General features: G+C 44.3%; 1 protein-coding gene across 2 annotated transcripts in view; it reads left to right on the top strand.

The window, feature by feature from the left end:
• Nucleotides 1-22883, top strand: part of SLC15A1 (solute carrier family 15 member 1) — a 59224-nt gene that overhangs the window by 21753 nt on the left and 14588 nt on the right. For both annotated transcript variants that reach the window (XM_038759136.1, XM_038759137.1), the window contains exons 5-17: nucleotides 2059-2178; nucleotides 6369-6468; nucleotides 7359-7449; nucleotides 8648-8731; nucleotides 10559-10641; nucleotides 11613-11699; nucleotides 13034-13123; nucleotides 13819-13863; nucleotides 13973-14005; nucleotides 14118-14206; nucleotides 15456-15537; nucleotides 16867-16989; nucleotides 18225-18365. In XM_038759136.1, coding sequence (XP_038615064.1) covers nucleotides 2059-2178; nucleotides 6369-6468; nucleotides 7359-7449; nucleotides 8648-8731; nucleotides 10559-10641; nucleotides 11613-11699; nucleotides 13034-13123; nucleotides 13819-13863; nucleotides 13973-14005; nucleotides 14118-14206; nucleotides 15456-15537; nucleotides 16867-16989; nucleotides 18225-18365 — 1168 coding nt within the window. The remainder of the gene's footprint in view (nucleotides 1-2058; nucleotides 2179-6368; nucleotides 6469-7358; nucleotides 7450-8647; nucleotides 8732-10558; nucleotides 10642-11612; nucleotides 11700-13033; nucleotides 13124-13818; nucleotides 13864-13972; nucleotides 14006-14117; nucleotides 14207-15455; nucleotides 15538-16866; nucleotides 16990-18224; nucleotides 18366-22883) is intronic.

The following is a 22883-nucleotide window of genomic DNA, read 5'->3' as shown; positions in this document are numbered from 1 at the left end:
CAAGAGATTGGGGAGGAAAGAATAGCTATTCCTTTCTGTATGAAAGTATCTTGACCTTTAAGTTAGGACCAGTTAGCAGGGCTGCCTAAGGTCATATGACAGTGAAAATATGAGCTAAGATTATGGTGGACCACATGTTTAGTCCATTTGAGGCACGGTTTGTTTGAAATTGGGAATGAGGTGCTCTTTTGTCTTTTTAAAGCCACATATGGGATCTTGGTAAAACCTGGGTGTTAGGTTAAGATTCTGTTTTATCCCTAAATATTACAATGCACCACTTTCTTGTGTGGAGATCAGTATTGGCATCTATTGACCTGGGTGGTGCTTCCCTCAAAAGGAACCTTCAGAAGCATTGCTTGCAAAGCGTTTAAGGTTGCCTCATTTTGTGATCTCCTTAAGGAGCAGTTTTTCCGTCTGTAAAGCCGTGTATCTTATATTGGGCTGGTCAGAGATCCAAATCCAAATGAGTTTCTTTCAAATCCTTTAACGCTTGGGCCAGCTTGCACCCACCCCCTTCAGCTAGGTCTTCCTAAAGCCAAGTGGGTACTTCATGTGTGTGCATGTGTGTATGTGTTTTATGATATTTCTTAAGTGCTTACTGTATGCTAAGCACTGTTCTAAGCACTGGATACATACAAGGTAATCAGGTTGAACACAATCCACATCCCACATGGGGCTCACACTCAAGAAGCAGCATGGCTCAGTGGAAAGAACCCGGGCTTGGGAGTCAGAGGTCGTGGGTTCTAATTGCGACTCCGCCACATGTCTGCTGTGTGACCTTGGGCAAGTCGCTTAACTTCTCTGAACCTCAGTCACCTCATCTGTAAAATGGGGATTGACTGTGAGCCCCACATGGGACAACCTGATCACCTTCTATCCCCCCAGCGCTTAGAACAGTGCTTCGACTTAACAAATGCCATCATTATTATTATTATTAATCCCCATTTTACAGATGGTTTGCACTGAGGCACAGAAAAGTGAAGTGACTTTCCCAAGGTCACATAGCAGACAAGTGGCGGAGCCAGGACCAAAACCCAGGTCCTTTTGACTCCGAGGCCCATGCTCTATCCATGAGGCACACTGCTTCTCTGCCACTCCTGAAACTAGTGCTGAAGTTTCTTGCTAGTGCCTGAAATTACTTTCTTCACTTGCTCCTGGGAAACATATAAAGAAAATTGAAAAAACTCATGATGGAAAATAATAAAACATACCCTTGTTTCCTGAGACCTGTCCTTGTACTCTAACAAATAACAAAGTCCTTGGTTGTCATAATGGAGTAGTAATAATAACTGTGGCATTTGTCAAGTACTTACTATGTGTCAAGAACTGAAATAAGCACTAGGGTAGATGCAAGATAATCAGGTTGGGCCCGGTCCCTGTCCTATATGAGAAACAATGTAGTTGAGAGAGAGAAGAGGTTTTTAATCCCCATTTTACAGATGATGAAACTGAGGCACAAAGAATTGAAGTCACTTGCTTGAGGTTGCAGAGTTGGGATTAGGCCTGTGCTCTTTCCACTAGGCCATGCTGAGCTATGAGGATTGTGAAGGCAAAGTACCTTAGAAGCGTTTTTTCAGACAAAGTAAAACAATTTACCAGCCATCTGATGTCTTTTTTTTAAAAAAAATTTGGTTTTCAGATTCCTTTAAGACTCACTAATATGTCATAGGTGAGCAGCAAAGAATGCTGATGCAAATAGCTTTTGGTCACATGAGCAATTAATTATCTGCAGTGCTTCTTTAAGGCATTGTACATCCTTTTAATATTTGAAGTTTAATTCTCCTATGCCCAGATTAAAGCATTTCATATTGGAAGCTTTCACAGAATTTTAGTCCTTTTTCAGTACACTGACATCCATCTTTTCCCACTGCCTAGACTCTGGAATGTAAAGCCATATGGACTATTAAAGTTTTGGAAAAACTTGCTACAATTAACAAACGGTGTTTTAAGACCTGTATTACCTTGTCTGGAGTGGATATGAAATAGGGAATTAGGTATGAAACAGAGTTCACACTTAGTTGAATAACTACTTCCTCCTTTCCTGTGTTTCTTAAACAGAACCATCATCTACCTGTCCATCATCTATACCATAGGGCAAGGAGTCACAGCAATAAGTTCTATTAATGACTTAACTGATAACGACCATGATGGAAAACCCAATATCTTGTCTTTACATGTGTAAGTTGACATCACAACTTTCTTGACGACTTTACATTGCCTAGGTTTTTCGTATGGTATTTAAGTTCTTCCTTTGTGTCAAGCACTGTTGTAAGCACTGGGGTAGATACAAGATAATCAGGTTGGGCACAGTCCCTCTCCCACATAAGGCTCACAGTCTGTCGAAGGGAAGGAGATTAAATCCCATTTTACCGATGAGGTAACTGAGGCACCGAGAAGTTAAGTGACTTGTCCAAGGTCGCACAGCAGACGTGTGATAGAGTTGGGATTAGAACTCAGGTTCTCTGATTCACAGTCCCATGTTCTTTCCACTAGGCCACACTGCTTCCCCTAGGTTCCCCTAGCCAAGTTTGCAGGGCCTATCTAAAATAATAGAATGTCTGGAGCGCTAATCACCTGCAGAGCACTGTACTAAGTGCTTTGGATAGTAATCAATCAATCACACTTATTGAGCGCTTACTGTTTGCAGAGCTCTGTACTAAGTACTTGGGAGAGTAAAATGCAACAGAGTTGGTAGATACATTTCCTGCCCACAAGGAGCTTAGAGTCTCAGAGGAATGTACAAGGGAGTTAATAGATCTGATCCGTGCCCGTACAGGGGCTCACAATCTAATGGGGGAGACAGATGTCAATTATTTACAGGTTAAAAAAAGAAAAGTGCATATGTATGAGAGTTAGTGCTTAAGTAATAGCATAAGTAAGATATGTTCTTAAGTGGTACAGTGGTTGTGAGTGCACAAGTGTTTAGCCTGAAACAGGGTTTAAAGGGTGCTATAACTTAGGGAAGAACAGAAATTAATTGGAAGGCCTCCTGGAAGGGATGTGATTTCTGGAGGATTTTGAAGGTGGGGAAAGTGGGGTCAGACTGATTTGGGTGGGGAAAGAGTTCCAGGATGGGAGAAGGGTGTGAGGTCGAGGTCAGTGGAGGGAGAAATAAGAATGAGGCACATCTTTTAACAATCTGGTGTCTCAAAGGTCACCAATGACCTCCTGCTTGCCAAATCCAACGGCTCATACTCTGTCCTAATCCTCCTCGACCTCTCAGCCGCCTTTGACACTGTGGACCACCCCCTTCTCCTCAACACGTTATCTGACCTTGGCTTCACAGACTCCGTCCTCTCCTGGTTCTCCTCTTATCTCTCCGGTCGTTCTTTCTCAGTCTCTTTTGCAGGCTCCTCCTCCCCCTCCCATCCTCTTACTGTGGGGGTTCCCCAAGGTTCAGTGCTTGGTCCCCTTCTGTTCTCAATATACACTCACTCCCTTGGTGACCTCATTCGCTCCCACGGCTACAACTATCATCTCTACGCTGATGACACCCAGATTTACATCTCTGCCCCTGCTCTCTCCCCCTCCCTCCAGGCTCGCATCTCCTCCTGCCTTCAGGACATCTCCATCTGGATGTCCGCCCGCCACCTAAAGCTCAACATGTCGAAGACTGAGCTCCTTGTCTTCCCTCCCAAACCTTGTCCTCTCCCTGACTTTCCCATCTCTGTTGACGGCACTACCATCCTTCCCGTCTCACAAGCCCGCAACCTCGGTGTCATCCTCGACTCCGCTCTCTCATTCACCCCTCACATCCAAGCCATCACCAAAACCTGCCGGTCTCAGCTCCGCAACATTGCCAAGATCCGCCCTTTCCTCTCCATCCAAACCGCTACCCTGCTAATTCAAGCTCTCATCCTATCCCGTCTGGACTACTGCACTAGCCTTCTCTCTGATCTCCCATCCTCGTGTCTCTCTCCACTTCAATCCATACTTCATGCTGCTGCCCGGATTATCTTTGTCCAGAAACGCTCTGGACATATTACTCCCCTCCTCAAAAACCTCCAATGGCTACCGATCAATCTGCGCATCAGGCAGAAACTCCTCACCCTGGGCTTCAAGGCTGTCCATCACCTCGCCCCCTCCTACCTCACCTCCCTTCTCTCCTTCTACTGCCCAGCCCGCACCCTCCGCTCCTCCACCACTAATCTCCTCACTGTACCTCGCTCTCGCCTGTCCCGCCATCGACCCCCGGCCCACGTCATCCCCCGGGCCTGGAATGCCCTCCCTCTGCCCATCCGCCAAGCTAGCTCTCTTCCTCCCTTCAAGGCCCTGCTGAGAGCTCACCTCCTCCAGGAGGCCTTCCCAGACTGAGCCCCTTCTTTCCTGTCCCCCTCGTCCCCCTCTCCATCCCCCCATCTTACCTCCTTCCCTTCCCCACAGCACCTGTATATATGTATATATGGTTGTACATATTTATTACTCTATTTATTTATTTATTTATTTTACTTGTACATTTCTAGCCTACTTATTTTATCTTGTTGGTATGTTTGGTTCTGTTCTCTGTCTCCCCCTTTTAGACTGTGAGCCCACTGTTGGGCAGGGACTGTCTCTATGTGATGCCAATTTGTACTTCCCAAGCGCTTAGTACAGTGCTATGCACATAGTAAGCGCTCAATAAATACGATTGATTGATTGATTGAGTACCTTTCTTCTCTCATCTAAAGACTGCAACAGCAAGACGGCAGCTCCTCACTACCTTCCAATTAGACTATTCCATGCCCCACCCTTAAGTTGATTTGGGGAAAATGGAATTGTCCAACCTTGTATTTCATCATGCTCTTCTTTCAGGTTGGGAAATGGAGACCTAGTCCCTTGTACCTTGGCATCCTCTCCGTGGGTGCTCACAAATACCTATTGATGGGGAAAGACTCAATTCATTGTGTACGGTGAACGAGTCAAGTTAGTGGCAAGGGGAAAAGTAGAAGCCACAGCTCCTGACTTTCCAGTTCTGCTGTGAATCACAGTGCCTTCCTGACCAACTTTCTTTGTGAAACTTAGTCTCTGGGGAATTCTGGACCTTGATTGTTCTGAAACCCATTTTGTTGTTTTTCAATGAGGGTCTATTTAGGTTCTAGCAGCATAGGCCCTGCATCCCCTCCTCCACCCCAGCAGCCTGGCATTTCAAATTTATCACATGCAAATAGATTTGTGAGCAGTTGGTCAGGAATGGGTAAATGCTCTCAGGAAAACCAGACAAGCTCTCCCTCGAAGGCTGTGAAAGGATGGTATCTGACAGGGTGCATCTCTGCTGTCAATCTATGACCATGTCTGCCTGGAGAGAAGCTTTGGGTGAAGACTCATTTCAGCGAAAGCTCTAAAATTGCAGAGTCTAGCACTTGTCTGCATGATTTCCCCAAAGCCAGCCTGAATTCTGCAGCCATCTGTCTGCCTCTAAGTCTTCCCTAGGAACACTGCCATCAGCACATCCCCCTAGTTGATGCCATGCTTGGGCTTTAATCGCCACCTTCCTGTCCACAGCATCTCTTCCCTAACAACCAAGCCCATTGCTTTCCTGGGGACAGCAGCCCTTGTCATCAAGCATTAAAGGAAAGAGAGGCTTGGGCCCACTGGACTCTCCCTGCCCCCATAGAAGAAATATCTTGATTCACCTTGGAGTCTGCTCAATGCTCGCTGTGGGCAGGGAACATGTCTACCAACTCTGTTACATTGTACTCTCCTAAGTGCTTAGTACAGTGCTGTGCACACAGTAAGTGCTCAATAAATACTGTTGATCATCAGCATGACAATGACACCTTTGTACATTCAAAAAGTCCTTCCTGCCAGAGTTTATACTTCCCAGTCTTTCCATGCCAAATTTGAATTAGACATTAATTGTTTACAAAGTGGGCAGCCCACCACACCGGCTGGAGTCAATGCAGCGGGAAGGACTGAGGAGAAATCATGGGTAGTAATGATAATAGTATGTATTAAGCATTTGTTGTGTGTGCAGAACACTCAATTAAGCACTGGGAAAGAACGCACAAGTGGATCCCTATCTGTTGTACTGGGGGAGCTGACAAGCTAAAAATAGAGATGGGGAAAGGACTGATACATAAGATATAAGGAGAGATAAAACAAAACATTGAGACAATGCAGTCAAAAACAGCGATAACTGTATTAAGTACAGGGATGGATACAAGCCAGTCAGGTCACAGATTCAGTTCCTGTCCTACATGGGACTTATAAAAAGTCCCCTTGGTTAGCATCACCTAGATTTAAAGTTACCTTTGCTTCATCACCAAGTTTGCATTGACAATTCTACATACTTCATGTCAGGTAGGGGTCACGTTTGAAGTCTAATGGGGCCTTGGGTTCCATTGCCAGTTGTCTACACTCTTAATTTTTTCATTTCTTCCTTTCCCTAGGGCACTGTCCATGATTGGTCTTGCCCTGATTGCTCTGGGGACAGGAGGGATCAAGCCCTGTGTGTCTGCATTTGGTGGAGATCAGTTTGAAGAAAGCCAGGTAAGAATAGCCTGCTTAAAGGGTCTTGCCAGTGCCCCAGAGAGGCAGAGAAAGAAGAACCACAATATCAAAAGCAGTGGCTGGAGAGATCAGGCCAAGGGGATCTTCGAAGAGAGCAGGGGTCTCACCTCAGTCCTACTGCCTCAGCAAGCCAGCACTGTGATCCTCCATGGAGGCTGTCAGCATACCCCAAGCTTGGGATGGTTGGTCTGTCACTGAGTGGGGCAAGGGAGGGACACAGTGGAAGATGATTGCTCAAACTCCAGTTGCAGGTACAAGGAGTTCCTGACATCATAGCAAGGATAGTGGTTAGCAGACATAGATGTGGATCCTCATACGAGCCACCCATGCTCAAATGCACTGAGCTAGGCATAGCAGAGCTGGAGGCAATGCCAGCAGTTGCATTTCATTATTCTCTACTAATATTTATTTATATGGTGTGACTGACTATCTGAAGCCAGGAAGTACAGGCTGAATTCTCTTCTGCTGCTCTCTAGCTCCCTGCCATTGTAAGGTTGTAGATTTATCACCCCCACCTCCGATGCCCTGCCCTAACTGAGAGGACCCTTCTTCACATTACTGGGCTTCAGGGTTCAGCCCAGTCCCAGGTCACTGGTCTGTTTAGGATCCCTTGCAGGGCATTAGGTAGTTTGGATCTGGAGTCTAATTTAGATAGGCCCCTTCTGAGCTGTTTAAAAGTCCAAGGTCTCGCAGCAGGCCTGGGCAGAAGTGGTACTTGAACCCAGCTCTCCTGGTTCCCAGGCTCATTCTCTTTCCAGCAGACCCCACTCCCTCCTTTTGCCCATAAAACCATTTTGTGTGAACTCTTTGGTCCTGAGCATCTGCTTGTAAAATTGTTTTAAATTGAAGTGATTTTTCTTTTACCACAGGAGAAACAAAGGAACAGATTTTTCTCCATCTTCTATTTGGCCATCAATGCTGGAAGTCTGCTGTCTACTATTATCACTCCTATGCTCCGAGGTAAAAATTATTTGTCTTTCCAGACAGAACTGCATAGTTAAAAATGAAAAGTACTGTAATTTTCCCTCCCACCACATGCTAGCAGTGTCTGCTTTTCCATCATGGTTACGGCAGTTGAGAGCACAAATCAGAAACAAGCTTTGTCTCTCTTCCTTGCCTTCCCCGTCCAGACCAATCCCAACTTGTTTGTGTGGTTTTTTTTGTCTCCAACCCTATGCCCACATGAGAGAGCACCAGCTTTTAAAGGCAAAAGATCCCAAAGTGGAGAGTTTGAGAGCTTCTCCTCAAATTTTCATCTCTGAAGGTTCCCATTCAAGGCAGGAGACTGGGCCAAGCCAAGCAACAAAGTGGGCCTCCTCCCCGGTAGCCTGGAGCCTGCTGGGGCCAGGCTTGGAGTGAGGAAGGATGGAGAGAACACTTTTTGAAGGGAATCAGAGAATTCTAGGTCCCCACCCCTATAAGGGGAGAGTGGAGAACAAGCAGCCACCTTTTTCCAACTTGTGTAATACTGGAGACCTTCCTCAACTAAGCCCTCATTTCCTCTTCTCCCACTACCTTCTGCATCCCTTGCATTTGGGTTTTGCTCCCTTTATTCTTCCCTCCCTCAACCCCATAGCTCTTATGTACACATCCATAATTTATTTGTACATATCTGTAATTTATTTATATGAATATCTGTATCCCCCGCCTAGACTGTAAGCTCATCTTGGGCAGGGAACATGTCTGCCAACTCTATTGTACTCTTCCAAGTGCCTAGTACACTGCTTTGAACATAGTGCTCAGTAAATGATTGATTGAGAGCCCCAGTACAAGAAGGGAAGTAAAATCTCTCCTTTTTATTTTTCTCCGTCTTTGCTAAGAACTTTTACTGACAAGATCTGCCAACAGTAAAGAGGGTTTTGCTGAATTCCCAGCATCACTGCCACTTTCTTATGGGCTTAGTTAATCTTTGGAACAGATTCTACTTGCTAAAAATTTGGAACTTTCAAACACGTCAGGGCACACAGATGAAATGACAGACTGAGATGGCTTGGGTCCCTTGGATGTGTGTGTGTGTGTGTGTGTGTGTGTGTGTGTGTGTGTGTGTGTGTGTGTGTGTGTATTTGGGGGGCGAGGGGTAGAGGGGCTTTAATAGAAAAAGAAATTAGTCACTACAATAATTATCATTAAACTCAATTTTAACAATTTGTGTCTTCAGTCCAAGAATGTGGAATTCACAGCAAGCAATCCTGTTACCCTCTGGCATTTGGTGTCCCAGCTGCTCTTATGGCTGTAGCTTTAGGTAAGATCCCCCTCTCCAGCTTAATGAGGGCAAACCCAATGTGAACGCAGTAAATAGTCCTTGATGGTGGCAGTGTAAAAACACACTGAATTTACTAAAGGTGAATCTGGTGGGTGTATCCGATAACTGAGTCCTATTGCGGGCCCCCTCCCTTCTGTGATCCTTTAACTGAGACCCAACCATCTCGGTTCTCCTTCTCCATGTTACCAGAGGCTGAGATGAGGAGTATGTTTGGGGAGACACAGCCAGACTTGAAAGAGCTAATGTCAGTCACAATTGGGCAAATTAATAATGGTGGCATTTGTCTGGCGCGTACCATGTGCCAAGCACTGTGGTAGATGCAAGGTAATGAGACCAGTCCCCGTCCCCCACGGGATTCACACTTTAAATAGGGGAAAGAATAGGTATTTAATCCCCATTTAGCGGATGAGGAAGCAGAAGCATAGGACAGCTAAGTGACTTGCCCAAGATCAGACACCAGGCAAGTGGCAGAGCTGGAATTAGAACCCAGGTCCCCAGAGTCACAAGCCCATGTTCTTTCCATTAGGCCGTGGTGCTTAGTAGCGAGTTCTCGAGTCTTATCGAAGACCTGGAATGAATGAAGCTGGGAGCCCAGCCCAGATGGCTGTGGGAGGAAATCAGTGCCTCCTCAGCTGGGAATCTGGAGGTGTCCCTGCCCTCACAGCCCCATTGGAGTTGGTGCTTATGCTCCTCAGTTATGCTTCAGCCCAATTTCTTCTATTCCCTTCACCTTCATGTTCTCACTGGAATACCCAAGTCTTTCTTCTTAGTCCTAGACCTTCTCACCGAGAAATAGAGAAGCAGTGTGGCCTAGTGGATAGAGCAAGGGCCTGGGAATCAGAAAGACCTGGGTTCTAATCCCGGATCAGCCAGTTGTCTGCTGTGCACCCTTGGGCAAGTCACTTAACTTCTCGTTCTCGCCTGTCCCGCCATCGACCCCCGGCCCACGTCATCCCCCGGGCCTGGAATGCCCTCCCTCTGCCCATCCGCCAAGCTAGCTCTCTTCCTCCCTTCAAGGCCCTACGGAGAGCTCACCTCCTCCAGGAGGCCTTCCCAGACTGAGCCCCCTCCTTCCTCTCCCCCTCACCCCCCTCTCCATCCCCCCATCTTACCTCCTTCCCTTCCCCACAGCACCTGTATATATGTATATATGTTTGTACATATTTATCACTCTATTTTACTTGTACATATCTATTCTATTTATTTTATTTTGTTAGTATGTTTGGTTTTGTTCTCTGTCTCCCCCTTTTAGACTGTGAGCCCACTGTTGGGTAGGGACTGTCTCTATATGTTGCCAACTTGTACTTCCCAAGCGCTTAGTACAGTGCTCTGCACACAGTAAGCGCTCAATAAATACGATTGATTGATTGATTGATTCTCTGTGCCTCAGTTCCCTCATCTGTAAAATGGGTATTAAGAGGTGAGACATGTATTGTGTCTAACCTGATTAGCTTATATCTACACCAGTGCTTAGTACAGTGCCTGGCACATGGTGAGAGCTTAACAAATACTATAAAAAATACCTTTAAGTGATCTTGCTGCTTGACCTCATTTTCTTCACTTGTTTTCAATGTCCAAATTCTCCCTTTCTCTTGTGGTATATCTCTACTGTAGTGATTCCACTTTCTCCTTGGTGCCTCGTTTTCCTGTGATCTATCTCAAATCCTTTTTTTTTTCCCTTTTTTCTTAGGGAACTCTGCTCACGACCCTTATGTCCAAACAATAGAAAAGTAGACCAAAGGTGGTTTAAGAAAATGGCCTTCCATATGCCTCCAACCCTAACATCCCTTTTCTTGCTTTTGGTAGTCGTATTCATCCTTGGAAGTGGAATGTACAAGAAGGTTCAACCTCAGGGCAACATAATGGCTAAGGTTGCGGGTTGCATTTCAGTGAGTAGAACCGTTTTTGGCTTTAGATCTGTCTAAAGAAGTCTAGAAATGTCTGTAAGACTCCAACTCATGAGGGAATGCAGAAGTTTGCAGGAAGTAGCCATTTCAGCCAAAGCTGCTCAGTGATAGCCTGCAATGACTATCTGGGGGCAATAGAATACAGTAGACCCAAACCATCTAAACTATACAGTAGAACTAAAACCATCTGACTTGACCCATGGCCTTGTATACCACTGTATCAGAGGGCATGTCCTATAACGGTCCCTTTGGAAACTTTAGCTGCTACCTTGCTGAAAGCTTTGGAGCTGAAACCGTCACTGGGGAAAGCCTGATGGAGATGGTACAGATAATCCTCTCCTTGCTGTCACCTAAATGGAAAGATTTTGGAAAAGGAGTAAGCCATGAGACTCTCTCTCTAGTTGGCTCTTCCTAAGACTTACAGACTTAGATCTAAGTCTGTGATGAGTCAAGGATCTGGAAGTGATCTCTTCACTTCATCCAGACTGGATCCTAACAATGGATGGATTTGCAGTAAATGTTCAAAATCAATTTTGTGCTGTACTTAGACCACACACCCCAGCCATATAAATCCTTCCACTTGCCAAGCTAGCATGCCGGTTATTTCATGGCATTAATTACTACACGACCTAGGAAGCACACTTGCAAATTGGTCTGGTAGCTCCTGGCAATGTCCCCTTAGATTCTCTTATTCATTTCAGATACAATTCACTGCTCCCTCACCCCCACCCAGTTATTCAATCATATTTATTGAGCTCATACTGTGTGCAAAGCACTGTACTAAGCTCAAGGGAGAGTACAATACAAAAACAGACATATTCCTTGCTCACAATGAGGTTACAGTCTAGAGGATGAGCTTATGACCACTGCACCCCTAAATGTCACTTTATATTTTTACTGATTATTTTCAAAGAAACTTGATTTCTGAATATTTGACTTCTGGTCTCCCCCAGTTTGCTATCAAAAACAGGTTTAACCACAGGAGTAAAGCTTTTCCAAAGAGGAAACACTGGCTGGACTGGGCTAGTGAAAAGTATGATGTAAGTATTGCATCGGTCCATTTGTTCTCATCTCCTAACATTTTTTCCCCCTCTGATAAAATCACAATCATTTCCAATTTTGTGTCTGAATAATATCAGTCATATAATATGAACATGCCTTGTTAGGGTTTAATATCTAGATGTGCTGACATCTGGTTGGTCTATCAATAAATTAATCGTGCAAGTAGAGTTTACTTCTCTAAAAATGAGAATTTCATTTTTCTACCATTGTAGCTATTTGGTTAAAAAAAATCCTCTGCCAATGTTTTGTGGGGATTGTTTTTGTCACTATCTACAGCAAAAGTTTAGAAAACTGTAGCTCCCTTTATGAAGGACAGGCTAGAAGCAAAATGGAAAACCATACAGTGCCTAATTCAAAACCTCTTAAAAGTTCAAATTCTCAGCTGTGACACAATGCCTCTTTCCGTGATAAGATCATTGGTTGAATTTTTTCTCCAATCTAAGTTATTCCTGAGCCGGAATCATGATCTTGGATCTAAATCCCTCAGAATTTGCTTTAGAGTAAATGATTTTCAACTGACCTACAAAATAGCACCCCTTGAGTTATTAGAGTAAATTCCTTATGCAACACCTTCCATTCTTAATAACCCACTGTGTAAACATCTTTCTGGCAGAGAAAAAGGATTAGGCTAACATGACACCACACAGTGGAGGGTTTATATTCCATATAGAAACTGGGAGTCACATTTTCAAGCAGTTGCTTCTGTATAGAAATATTGGAATTAAGCACATGTTATGTGCAAAGTTCTGGGATGGATACAATATAGTCAAATCATACACTGTTCCTGTCCCATATGGAGCTAACAATCTATGAAGGAGAGTGAACAGGTATATTTATCCTCATTTTAGAGATGATGAAATCGAGGCCTAGAGAAGCAACTTGCCCAAGGCCTCAGAGTAGGCCAGTGGCAATGTTCGGATTAGAACATGGGTCTCCTGGTTCTATGCCCTTCCCACCGGGCCACTTTGCCTATCTAAGAAACGTGCCAACTTTACATGTCGGTAAGAAGTCGTCATGTTGTAATTTCAAGTTTTTAAGTGGAACTATGCTTTAACAATCATGAGTGATATTGATCAAAGTTCAGAGGGGGCAGGGAAATCTCTCAACCTTATTTTCACCAATAGTTTGTCTTCTCCACCCCCACAACTCTTTTGAGACTTTCTAACAGGTAACCAGATCAGTCGGCATGATTTTCAGTACCTCTCCTTGCCTCTGCCCCAACTTTAGACAGCATGCAGATGCTGTGAATATCAGGAGTATCCATTGTTACTTTACCCTTTCAACTGCTATCTGTGATGTATGTTTGTTACAGGACAGACTTATTGCACAAACAAAAATGGTCCTGAAGGTGATGTTTCTGTATATACCTCTCCCGATGTTTTGGGCACTCTTTGATCAACAGGTAATGTGAAATGATTTTCACACCTTTTTTTATTTTTTTAACTTAGTCCCTTAAGTACAATGCTTAAAGGTGCCCCTTTGACAGTATGTCCTGAGGTTTAAATCCTGTCCCTCTCTGATCAAGTTCAAGGGAGGAATAAAAAAGGGGCAAGGAGGATCAGTAGTTCAAAGTCCTATTCCATTCTCGGATGACCGACCTGGGCATTGAACGAGACTTCCATTCCACTTGTTCATCTTGGCAGCTGGGGCTTGGTTTTCCTAAGCCACTGGATGCCCCTTCAGCACCCCTGTTGTGGACAACTTCATGGCTCACCTGAACAGCCACAAGAAACACAAGCTGTCCCAAACCTGCCTGTAAATAACTCTTGTTTCCTCTCTTCTCACTGTGCAGCTGACTTCCTCCAGAAAAGTCCCAGCTCACCACTGTTTTTTACCTTGCTTAAGCATTCTTTACCCATTCGGACATCCTGTGTGCATTTGTTATAGCAGTATTTATTGGAGCATGAAATGCACTATTCTAGCTAGGAGCTTGGGAAGTACAGTGATTTCATGAAAGCAGTCAGATTTGTACTGTGAGATCATGGTATAGACTCAAATATTTGGGGAAAAAAAATTAAGGCAGTTTCTTATTGGGTAGCTATACTTCGAGAGAGATTCAAGAACCTCATAGCATTTTTTATTTATTTACCTTATAAGGGCTCCAGGTGGACACTTCAGGCTACAACAATGAGTGGAAACTTTGTAAGTTGCCCTTGCTCGGGTTTTTTTTTGTGTGTTTTGTTTTGTTCCCTCTCCTTTCTCCCACTCCCCCAAATATTAGGACAAACTTGTTTTTCTTTTTTTCTTATAGGGAAGTATTGAAATCCAGCCTGACCAGATGCAGGTATAGTAAGGATTTTGGTGACTCTTTGAATCTCCAGAAAATAACTTTAAGCCTCAGCTTCTTACAGTAGAACTGGGAAGGTGTTAACTCTTGTCCTGCTTCACTTGAACAGACTGTGAATGCTATCCTGATAGTTATCATGGTGCCGATTGTAGATGGTTTGATTTATCCACTTATCGCAAAATGTGGCTTCAATTTCACGTAAGTTTTTAATTGACTACTATAAATACAAGTATCTTCAATCAATGGTATATTTTGAGGACTTACTGTGTGTAGAGCATTGAGTTGGTAGGCATGTTCTAATAAACTTACTGTTTATTAGGTGACATTTGTCATGCTTCTTAGTGTTTGGTTTGTAGTAATAGTATTAAGTGCTTACTAGGTGAGCAGCACTGTAATAAGTGCTGGGAAAGAGATACATGAATGAGAGAGATTCAGAAGCAGTCCCAGCTCACAAAGTGCCTTCACAGTCAAAAAATGAGGGGTGGCAGGGTGTTGGAAATTAACATGTAAGGAAAGGCAAACAAGTACAGTTCATAATCAGGTTTTTAAGAATCTCAATTTTTAGGTTTTACTTCAGAGGTTTATCCTCCTTTTTTCCTCCCTCTCATCTCCTTCCCCATCTTCCCTGCTCCACCTCCATGTCACCCCCAATCTCCTGTGAATGGAAATTTCGATTCCTGAAGCCACCCCTGAGAAACTCTGACTCCTGCCCTTGGGGCTGGAAAGCATAGGTATGGGGAAGAGAATGCAGATTTCAAACACTAGAAGCAAAACAAGTTCTCTACCCTTTTACTCTAATGGACGTGGTGGAATTAGCAAAAGAAATAATGTGAAAGTTTCTAGTTTAAAGTTCACTCGAAAACTCATAATAATAATTGAACAGTGCTTTACACATAGTAAGCACTTAATAAATGCCATTATTATTATTATTTGTTAAGCATTTACTATGTGCCAGGCATTTTACTAAGCGCTGAGGTGGATACAAGCAAATCATTTTGGACAAAGTCCCTGTCCCAAATGGGGCTCACTGTCTCAGTGCCCATTTTACAGATGTGGGAACTGGGGCACAGAGAAGTTAAGTAACTTGTCCAAGGTCACACAGAAGAGAAGTGGTGGAGCCATCTATTCTGAGCATATCTATGACTTTTTGACAAAGAATGACTGTATGGGAAACTTATCCTGTAGATTTTGAGGGGAAAAAAAACCTTATTCATCTGCTGGATCAGATTCCAGAATGATATAAATGTCATTTCCAGTATAACCTTAGCTCCTAACCTTCATTGTATCTTCTCATGTTACATACAGCCTTTATACCATATGACTTCAGAATGGGCCTTTTTACCCTATGGGATCCAATAAGTCCGAAATCTGTCACTAATAGATCAGTGCATCAGCTGCTTCAATTAAAGTGGCATATTTTTTTTTCTTTAAAAATCCTGTTCATCAGCTCCCTCAAGAAGATGACGGTGGGAATGTTCCTGGCTTCCATGGCTTTTGTTGTTGCTGCCATTGTACAGATGCAAATAGATGTAAGTGGGATTTTGAACTTTGTTTTTAGTAGATCCAGTTTTTTCTCTGATTAGAAGGTGAATAGGGAATTAGTACCAAATGATGGGAAGGGTAGCCCCACAGCTGTGCAGATATACAGGAGCCAACATGGCCATGTGAAGGCCTAGGGTTTTGTCACATGAGTATGGGAAGGCATGGGGCACCCCTGGTGATTTGAGTGCAAAGACAGAAGCCCGGGAGACTCCATCTTGCCCCAGCAGGCTTCAAAGAGGCCAGGTTTCGATTAGATCCAGATCTAATCACAGCCCAATCTGACACCAAGCTGAGATCATCATCAATCGAGATGCCCAAAGACCTGGGGTATGCCAGCCAGGCTCAACAGCGGGCACTTTCGGGTGATGTTTTGATTGTTCTGAGGACAACCCAGGGCACCCCTGGCACTCCTCACATTTCTGATCCCCTCTGAGAGCAATCAGTGGGGTTATTGAAGAAGGGAGGTTCCTCCCATTGCTCCCTCAGCCCCCACCAATCAGAGAGCATCTTACTGGTGGCTCTGAGTGGTTCTTCAAACATCCTATATATGTTCTTCAAACATCCTGTATATATGTATATATGTTTGTACATATGTATTACTCTAACTTGTACATATTCTATTTATTTTATTTGGAATATTAACATATAAATATAACCATATAAATGTTTTGTTTTCTTGTCTGTCTCCCCCTTCTAGACTGTGAGCCCGCTGTTGGGTAGGGACCGTCTCTATATGTTGCAAACTTGTACTTCCCAAGCGCTTAGCACAGTGCTCTGCACACAGTAAGCACTCAATAAATACGATTGAATGAATGAATGAATGAATCCTACTTGCTGGGAGCTGTGTCCCCTGGCTCATCTCTCCCTGGTTACCTGGGACCACCAGCACAGATGTCTGATCTATGCTGCCAACTTGTACTTCCCAAGCGCTTAGTACAGTGCTCTGCACACAGTAAGCGCTCAATAAATCCGATTGAGTGAATGAATGATCTTGGGAGCCATGACCCAAACTAAGCCCTGCATTCAGACCCTGGGTACTTCAGGCCAGCTGTTTCTGGGAAGAATAAAATCAAGGCAGGGGTCAATCTCACTCTTAGAGCATTTATCCATTACCTTCCCTAATAACATGAACTAGAAATGTGAGAAGCTAATGACATCTTTCAAGGTAGATGTGGCTTTCAAGAAGCTTCACCAGAAAATGGGTTTTCCTTCAGCAGCGTTTCTAAACCATGGTAATTCTGTGGTTAGGGAAGAACCCACTTGAAAACTGCCAATAACTTTATTTTTCCCTTCATTTTCTTTCTTCGTACCCCCAGAAAACACTTCCAGTCTTTCCTACTGAACAGGAGTTTCAAGTCAGAGTAATGAACCTGGGAGAAAAACGCGTGAATTTGATGTTTTCTGAAAAAATGAATGCGTCAGTATTTTCAGGGGAACAAGTAAGTTGTTGGAGGCCTTCCCTGACTGAGCCCCTTCCTTCCTCTCCCCCCCTCTCCTTCCCCCCATCTTACCTCCTTCCCTTCCCCACAGCACCTGTATATATGTATATATGTTTGTACATATTTATTACTCTATGTATTTATTTTACTTGTACATACCTATTCTATTTTATTTTGTTAGTATGTTTGGTTTTGTTCTTTGTCTACCCCTTTTAGGCTGTGAGCCCACTATTGGGTAGGGACTGTCTCTATATGTTGCCAATTTGTACTTCCCAAGCGCTTAGTACAGTGCTGTGCACATAGCGCTCAATAAATACGATTGATGATGATGATGATGAAGTAAGTGGAAGGAACTTAAATTTTCTACTGTTTTTCTGCCGTGGTTTTTCATTTGATCTGGCAAGGGAAAACATTTCCAATTGGTGTGCTTTGTATAAAATGGCAAGTTGGCATAAGATAGCTTGGGGTTTTAACAAGACTTCCTCACCCCCCACTGATGGGCTCAGGAAATCTCCCACCTTCTCCAGGGCATGCCCCATCTACCTGAAACTGAGACTATTGTCTAGACCAGAGCAGCCGGCTGCACTGAGGTAAGGGAAGGGGTGAAAGGCACATTGCCTGGAGGAAAATGATAGATCCTCACTGAAAGTGAAGGAACCAAGGTCGTGGTCCCTTTTGCTCAAGCCAAGTGACCCAGTTGGTCTCTGACTCTTTATTTTGGGATTCAATACCGGTTTGCTGTGCAGAGCCCATGCGGCATTCCAGAAGGCTAAGAATTCAGGACAGACGTGGCCACGACTTCTCATTTTGAGCACAGTGGTGAAGAGGGGGCACTCACTTCATTTCTCTTTGCCTCAGTTTCCTCAACTGTTAAATGAGGATTAAACACCCATTCTCCCTCCCATTTAGATTGTGGGACAGGGACTGTGTCTGTCTTGATTATTTTGTATCTTTCTCTACTCTTAGTACTGTACATGGCACAGAGTAAATGCTTAAATTCCCTCCCATCTCCCATGAAATACAAACTAGTGGGGTTTGAGGATTGGGAAGGGACAAGTTTCAGAGAGCTGAGGCCACTGTTTTGGGATTGCTTCAGCCTGGACTGGGAATGCTTGCTTCTTGTCAGTCTTGGAATGGGCGACCTGGGAGGCCACTGTCCCTGTGGACTGGACATCTGTGTTGAAGGGAATTTATGGCATCCTAGACTTATTGTGTGACTATTCCTCCATTTACAGACAGAATTCATGAAGTTGGATGTGAACAACATAAATTCCATTCTTATTTCTGATGGCACTACAACTGAGAATCATACCGTCCCATTTAAAGCGGGACAACGCCAAACTTTGCTTCTGTGGTCACCTGCTGAAGTTACCCTGGTAAGAATGTGTTTGATTATGACTGAAGGAATTTCTTGGTAAACTTTCGGCCTCATTGTTTTTCTGTTAAAATTTGGAAATATCTAGATAATAGAAAACTGGCCATGGTAGATTACTGGTTTCAGTTCCACACTGGTTTTATGGACTCCTGAAAATCTCCCTCCCCTTTTGCAGTTGGAAATAAGGAGGGTGTACAGTTAAGTATATACAGCCATCCTCAGCATTTGTATATATGTCTATGGATTCGGTCAATTTTTTTATTTCTTGCTCACCAATAGTTTCTCTTCCCGCTACTGTAAATAATTTGTGTGTCTCCTCTCCCCACAGAGAAACAGCAGAGCTTAGTGTAAAGATCACAGGCTTGGAAGTCAGGGGCCTGGGTTCTAATCCAGTTTTGCCATTTGCCGGCTATATGACCTTGGGCAAGTCACTTTACTTCTCTTGGCCTCAGTTTCCTCAACTATTAAATGAGGATTAAACACCTGTTCTCCCTCCCCTTTAGATCGTGGGACAGGGACTGTGTCTGACTTGATTATTTTGTACTTTCCTCAACTCTTAGTACAGTACTTGGCACAGAGTAGATACTTAAGTTCCCTCCCCGGTCCCAGCAAGTACAATCCTCCTTTTCCTCCCTTCTCCCAATTAGTTTGTAAGCTCTTTGAGGGGAGAGACCATGTACCTTCTTTTGGTTGCTTAGGAAAATACCTAATTCATATTCTGCTCATGGTAGGTGCTCACTATTATTGATGGTTGGTGTGGTACCTGCTCTTCCAGAGCAGATCTGCCAAGCAAATAGGTTGTCATTTCCCAAGAATGAAGACGCAAAACTCAGAAATCCTTCAAGGACTGATGAATGACTGCAAAGTTTAGAGACAGAGGGAGCGGCACTGCCCAACAGTTTCAGACATTTTCCCCATCATCAACGTTAGTGCTGGGCTGGACACCTGTTGTGTGTAGGGGACTATACTTGGAAATATGCAGTAAGTACAAAAGGAAAGCCTCTACTCTTGGAGTTTACAAACCCCTCCATGTCAGAGAGCCCCTGGGCATTTGATCAATAGCCGGTAATGGTCCAACTCTAGGGATGATGGAACCTAAAGTGTCTGCAAGGTACTTTGAACTCCTTGGGGTGAGTCTCTCTGGAAATGTAATGGGGGGACTCATAGAATCCCTCCACCAAGTTGAATTTCACTCAGACTGCTTGTGAGTAGCAACTTGCATGGCTTCCCTTCTGCCACTGTAGGGCCTGCCTCAAGCAGAAATGTAATAAATATTTGATCAATCAAATTTATTGAGCACTTATTGTGTGTAGAGCACTATATTGGAAGGAATTTCATCTGAGAGAGGGTCAAGGATTCCTAAGGGACTAAGGAGTCTTTGGTATTATAGGGGTTCGATCATTCTCTCATTAGCTCCCTTTGCAGATCACTAGCCCCCGGATTGATGAGCAGAGAAAAATTCTTAAAAGAAAAACAAAAACTGGCAGAACTGTCTCAGTAAAAGAGTTAATAAATACAATTGATTGATCTGGTTTAAGTTTTGAGTGCTTGCAGTGTGCAGAGCACTCCACTAAGCACTTGGGAGAGTACAGTATAACAATATACCGACATAGTCCTTGCCCATAGTGAGCTTGCAGGTTAGAGGGGAAGACAGATATTAATACAAATAAATAAATTACAGATATGTATATAAATGCTATGGGGTTGAGGGAGGAAGACTAAAGGGAGCAAGTCAAGGTGATGCAGAAGGAAGTACACTATACTTCACGGTGCTGCCCAGATCATCTTTGTGCAGAAATGCTCTGGGCATTTTACACCCCTCCTCAAAAATCTCCAGTGGCTACCAATCAACCTACGCATCAGGCAAAAACTCCTCACTCTCGGCTTCAAGGCTGTCCATCACCTCGCCCCCTCCTACCTCACCTCCCTTCTTTCCTTCTACAGCCCAGCCCGCACCCTCCACTCCTCTGCTGCTAACCTCCTCACTGTGCCTCATTCTCGCCCGTCCTGCCGTCGACCCCCGGCCCATCTCCTCCCCCTGGCCTGAAATGCCCTCCCTCCGCACATCCGCCAAGCTAGCTCTCTTCCTCCCTTCAAAGCCCTACTGAGAGCTCACCTCCTCCAGGAGGCCTTCCCAGACTGAGCCCCCTCCTTCTTATCCCCCTCCTCCCCCTACCCATCCCCCTGCCTTACCTCCTTCCCCTCCCCACAGCATCTGTATATATGTTTCTACATATTTATTACTCTATTTTACTTGTACATATCTACTGTTCTATTTATTTTATTTTGTTAATATGTTTTGTTTTGTTATCTGTCTCCCCCCTTGGGGGTAGGGACCGTCTCTATATGTTGCCAATTTGTACTTCCCAAGTGCTTAGTACAGTGCTCTGCACACAGTAAGTGCTCAATAAATACGATTGAATGAATGAATGAATACAGAAAAAGGAAATGAGGGCTTAGTTAGGGAAGGCCTCTTGGAGGAGATGTGCCTTCAATAAGGCTTTGAAGGTGGGGAGAGTACTTGTCTGTTAGATATGAAGAGGGAGGGCATTCTAGGCCAGCGACAGGACATGAGCTAAAGAGACAAGATCGAGGTACAGTGAATAGATTAGCATTACAGGAGTGAAGTTAATGGGCTAGGTGGGAGTAGGAGAGTAGTGAGGTGAAGTAAGATTCAGCAAGGTGATTGAGTGCTTTCAAGCTGATGGTGAGGAGTTTCTGTTTGATATGGAGGTAGGTGGGCAACCACTGGAGGTTCTTGAAGAGTGGGGAAACATGGGCTGAACATTTTTGTAGAAAGATGATCTGGATACCAGAGTGAAGTCTGGAGTGGGGAGAGAAAGGAGGTAGGGAAGTCAGCAAGGAGGTTTATATAGTAATCAAGGATAGGATAAGTACTTAGATTAACGTGGTAGCAGTTTGGGTGGAGAGGAAAGGAAGAATTTTAGTGATGTTGTGAAGGTGGAATCGACAAGATTTAGTGATAGATTGAATATGTGGGTTGAATGAGAGAGAGAGGAGTCAAGGATAACACCAAGGTTATGGGCTTGTGAGACAGGAAGGGTGGTAGTGCCATCTGCAGTGATGGGAAGGACAGGGCTTGGGTGGGAAGATAAGAGTTCTGTTTTGGACATGTTAAATTTGAGGTGACGGCACAACATCCAAATAGAGCTGTCTTGAAGGAAATGTGAGACTGCAGAGAGGGAAAGAGATCAGGGATGGAGATATAGATTTGGTGGTAGTTGAAGCCATATGAGTGAGTGTGTTCTCGAAGGGAGGGGGTGTAGGTGGAGACTAGAAAGGGACCCAGAAGTGAATCTTGATGGACACCCGAAAGTAGGTGGTGGGAGGCAGAGGAGGAGCCTGTGAAAGAGACCGAGAATGAGTGGGCAGAGAGATAAGGAGACCCAGGAGAGGACACCATCGGTGAAGCCGAGTTTGGATAATGTTTCCAGGAAAAGGGGATGGTTGAGATCATTGGTGATTTTTGAGAGGATGGTTTCTGTGGAGTGAATGTGACAGAAGCCAGATTGGAGGGGGTCGAGGAGAGAGCTAGAGGAGAAAAACTTGCCAGTGGGTGTAGACAACTCTCTCAAGGAGTTTGGAAAGCAATGGTAGGAGAGAGATGGGATGATTACTGAAGGGAGCCGTGGGGTCAAGGGAAGGGTTTTTTTAGGATAGGGGAGACCTGGGCAAGTTTGAAAGCAGTGGGGAAGAAGCCATTGGTGAGCAAACAGTTGAAAATGGTGATTAGGGAAGGAAGTATGGAGGGGGCAAGTGTTTTGATAAGGTGCAAAGGGATGGAGTTGGGTGTGCAGGAGAAGGGGTGGATTTTGAGAGAAGTCAGGAGATCGCTTTTTGAAATACTACTGGGAATGATGAGGGGGCAGGGAGATTTTAGAAAGATCACACCTGATAGTTTCAATTTTCTTGATAAAGTAGGTGGCCTCATCATTAGGGTGAGACCAGGGGATGGGGGTTTGAGGAGGGAGTTAATCATCTGGAACAACTGGTGAGGGCAGTGGCCATGGGTGTCGATAAGGATGGAGAAATAATTTTTCTGGGCAGAGGAGAGGGCAGAGTTAAAGCATGGAAGGATAAACTTGAAATGGACAAGATCAGTCTCACAGCTAGATTTCTGCCAAGTGCGCTCTATGACTCATGCACGGGAGCGAAGGAAGTGGACACTGGAGGTGATTCAGGGTTGTGGGTTAGTGGTACAAGATGGATAGAGGAGTGAGTGAGTTGAATTCAGTAGAGATGTTGTTGGCAATATTCCTTCGCTTACAACCCCAGTCATAGTGGATTGGAAGTGTATGTGTGTATGGGTGTGTTGGCTGGGTCGCAAGGGGGAGCTAGACAATAATGTAAATAAACAGTAAGCACTTAACAAATACCATAAAAACAAAAAATTCTGGCAGTGGCTTAGTCCAAAACATCTCAGGTCACTTGCTGTGCTGGACATTCTCTCTGATGATAATCTTTGGTCACGAAAGGTCTTGAGATGTTGGTGATCTTG

Source organism: Tachyglossus aculeatus, chromosome 17 (genome assembly GCF_015852505.1).
Source record: "Tachyglossus aculeatus isolate mTacAcu1 chromosome 17, mTacAcu1.pri, whole genome shotgun sequence".
In the NCBI taxonomy this organism is placed as follows: Eukaryota; Metazoa; Chordata; class Mammalia; order Monotremata; family Tachyglossidae; genus Tachyglossus; species Tachyglossus aculeatus.
Note: the sequence above shows the minus strand (reverse complement) of the source record. Positions and strands in the feature narration are given on the sequence as shown.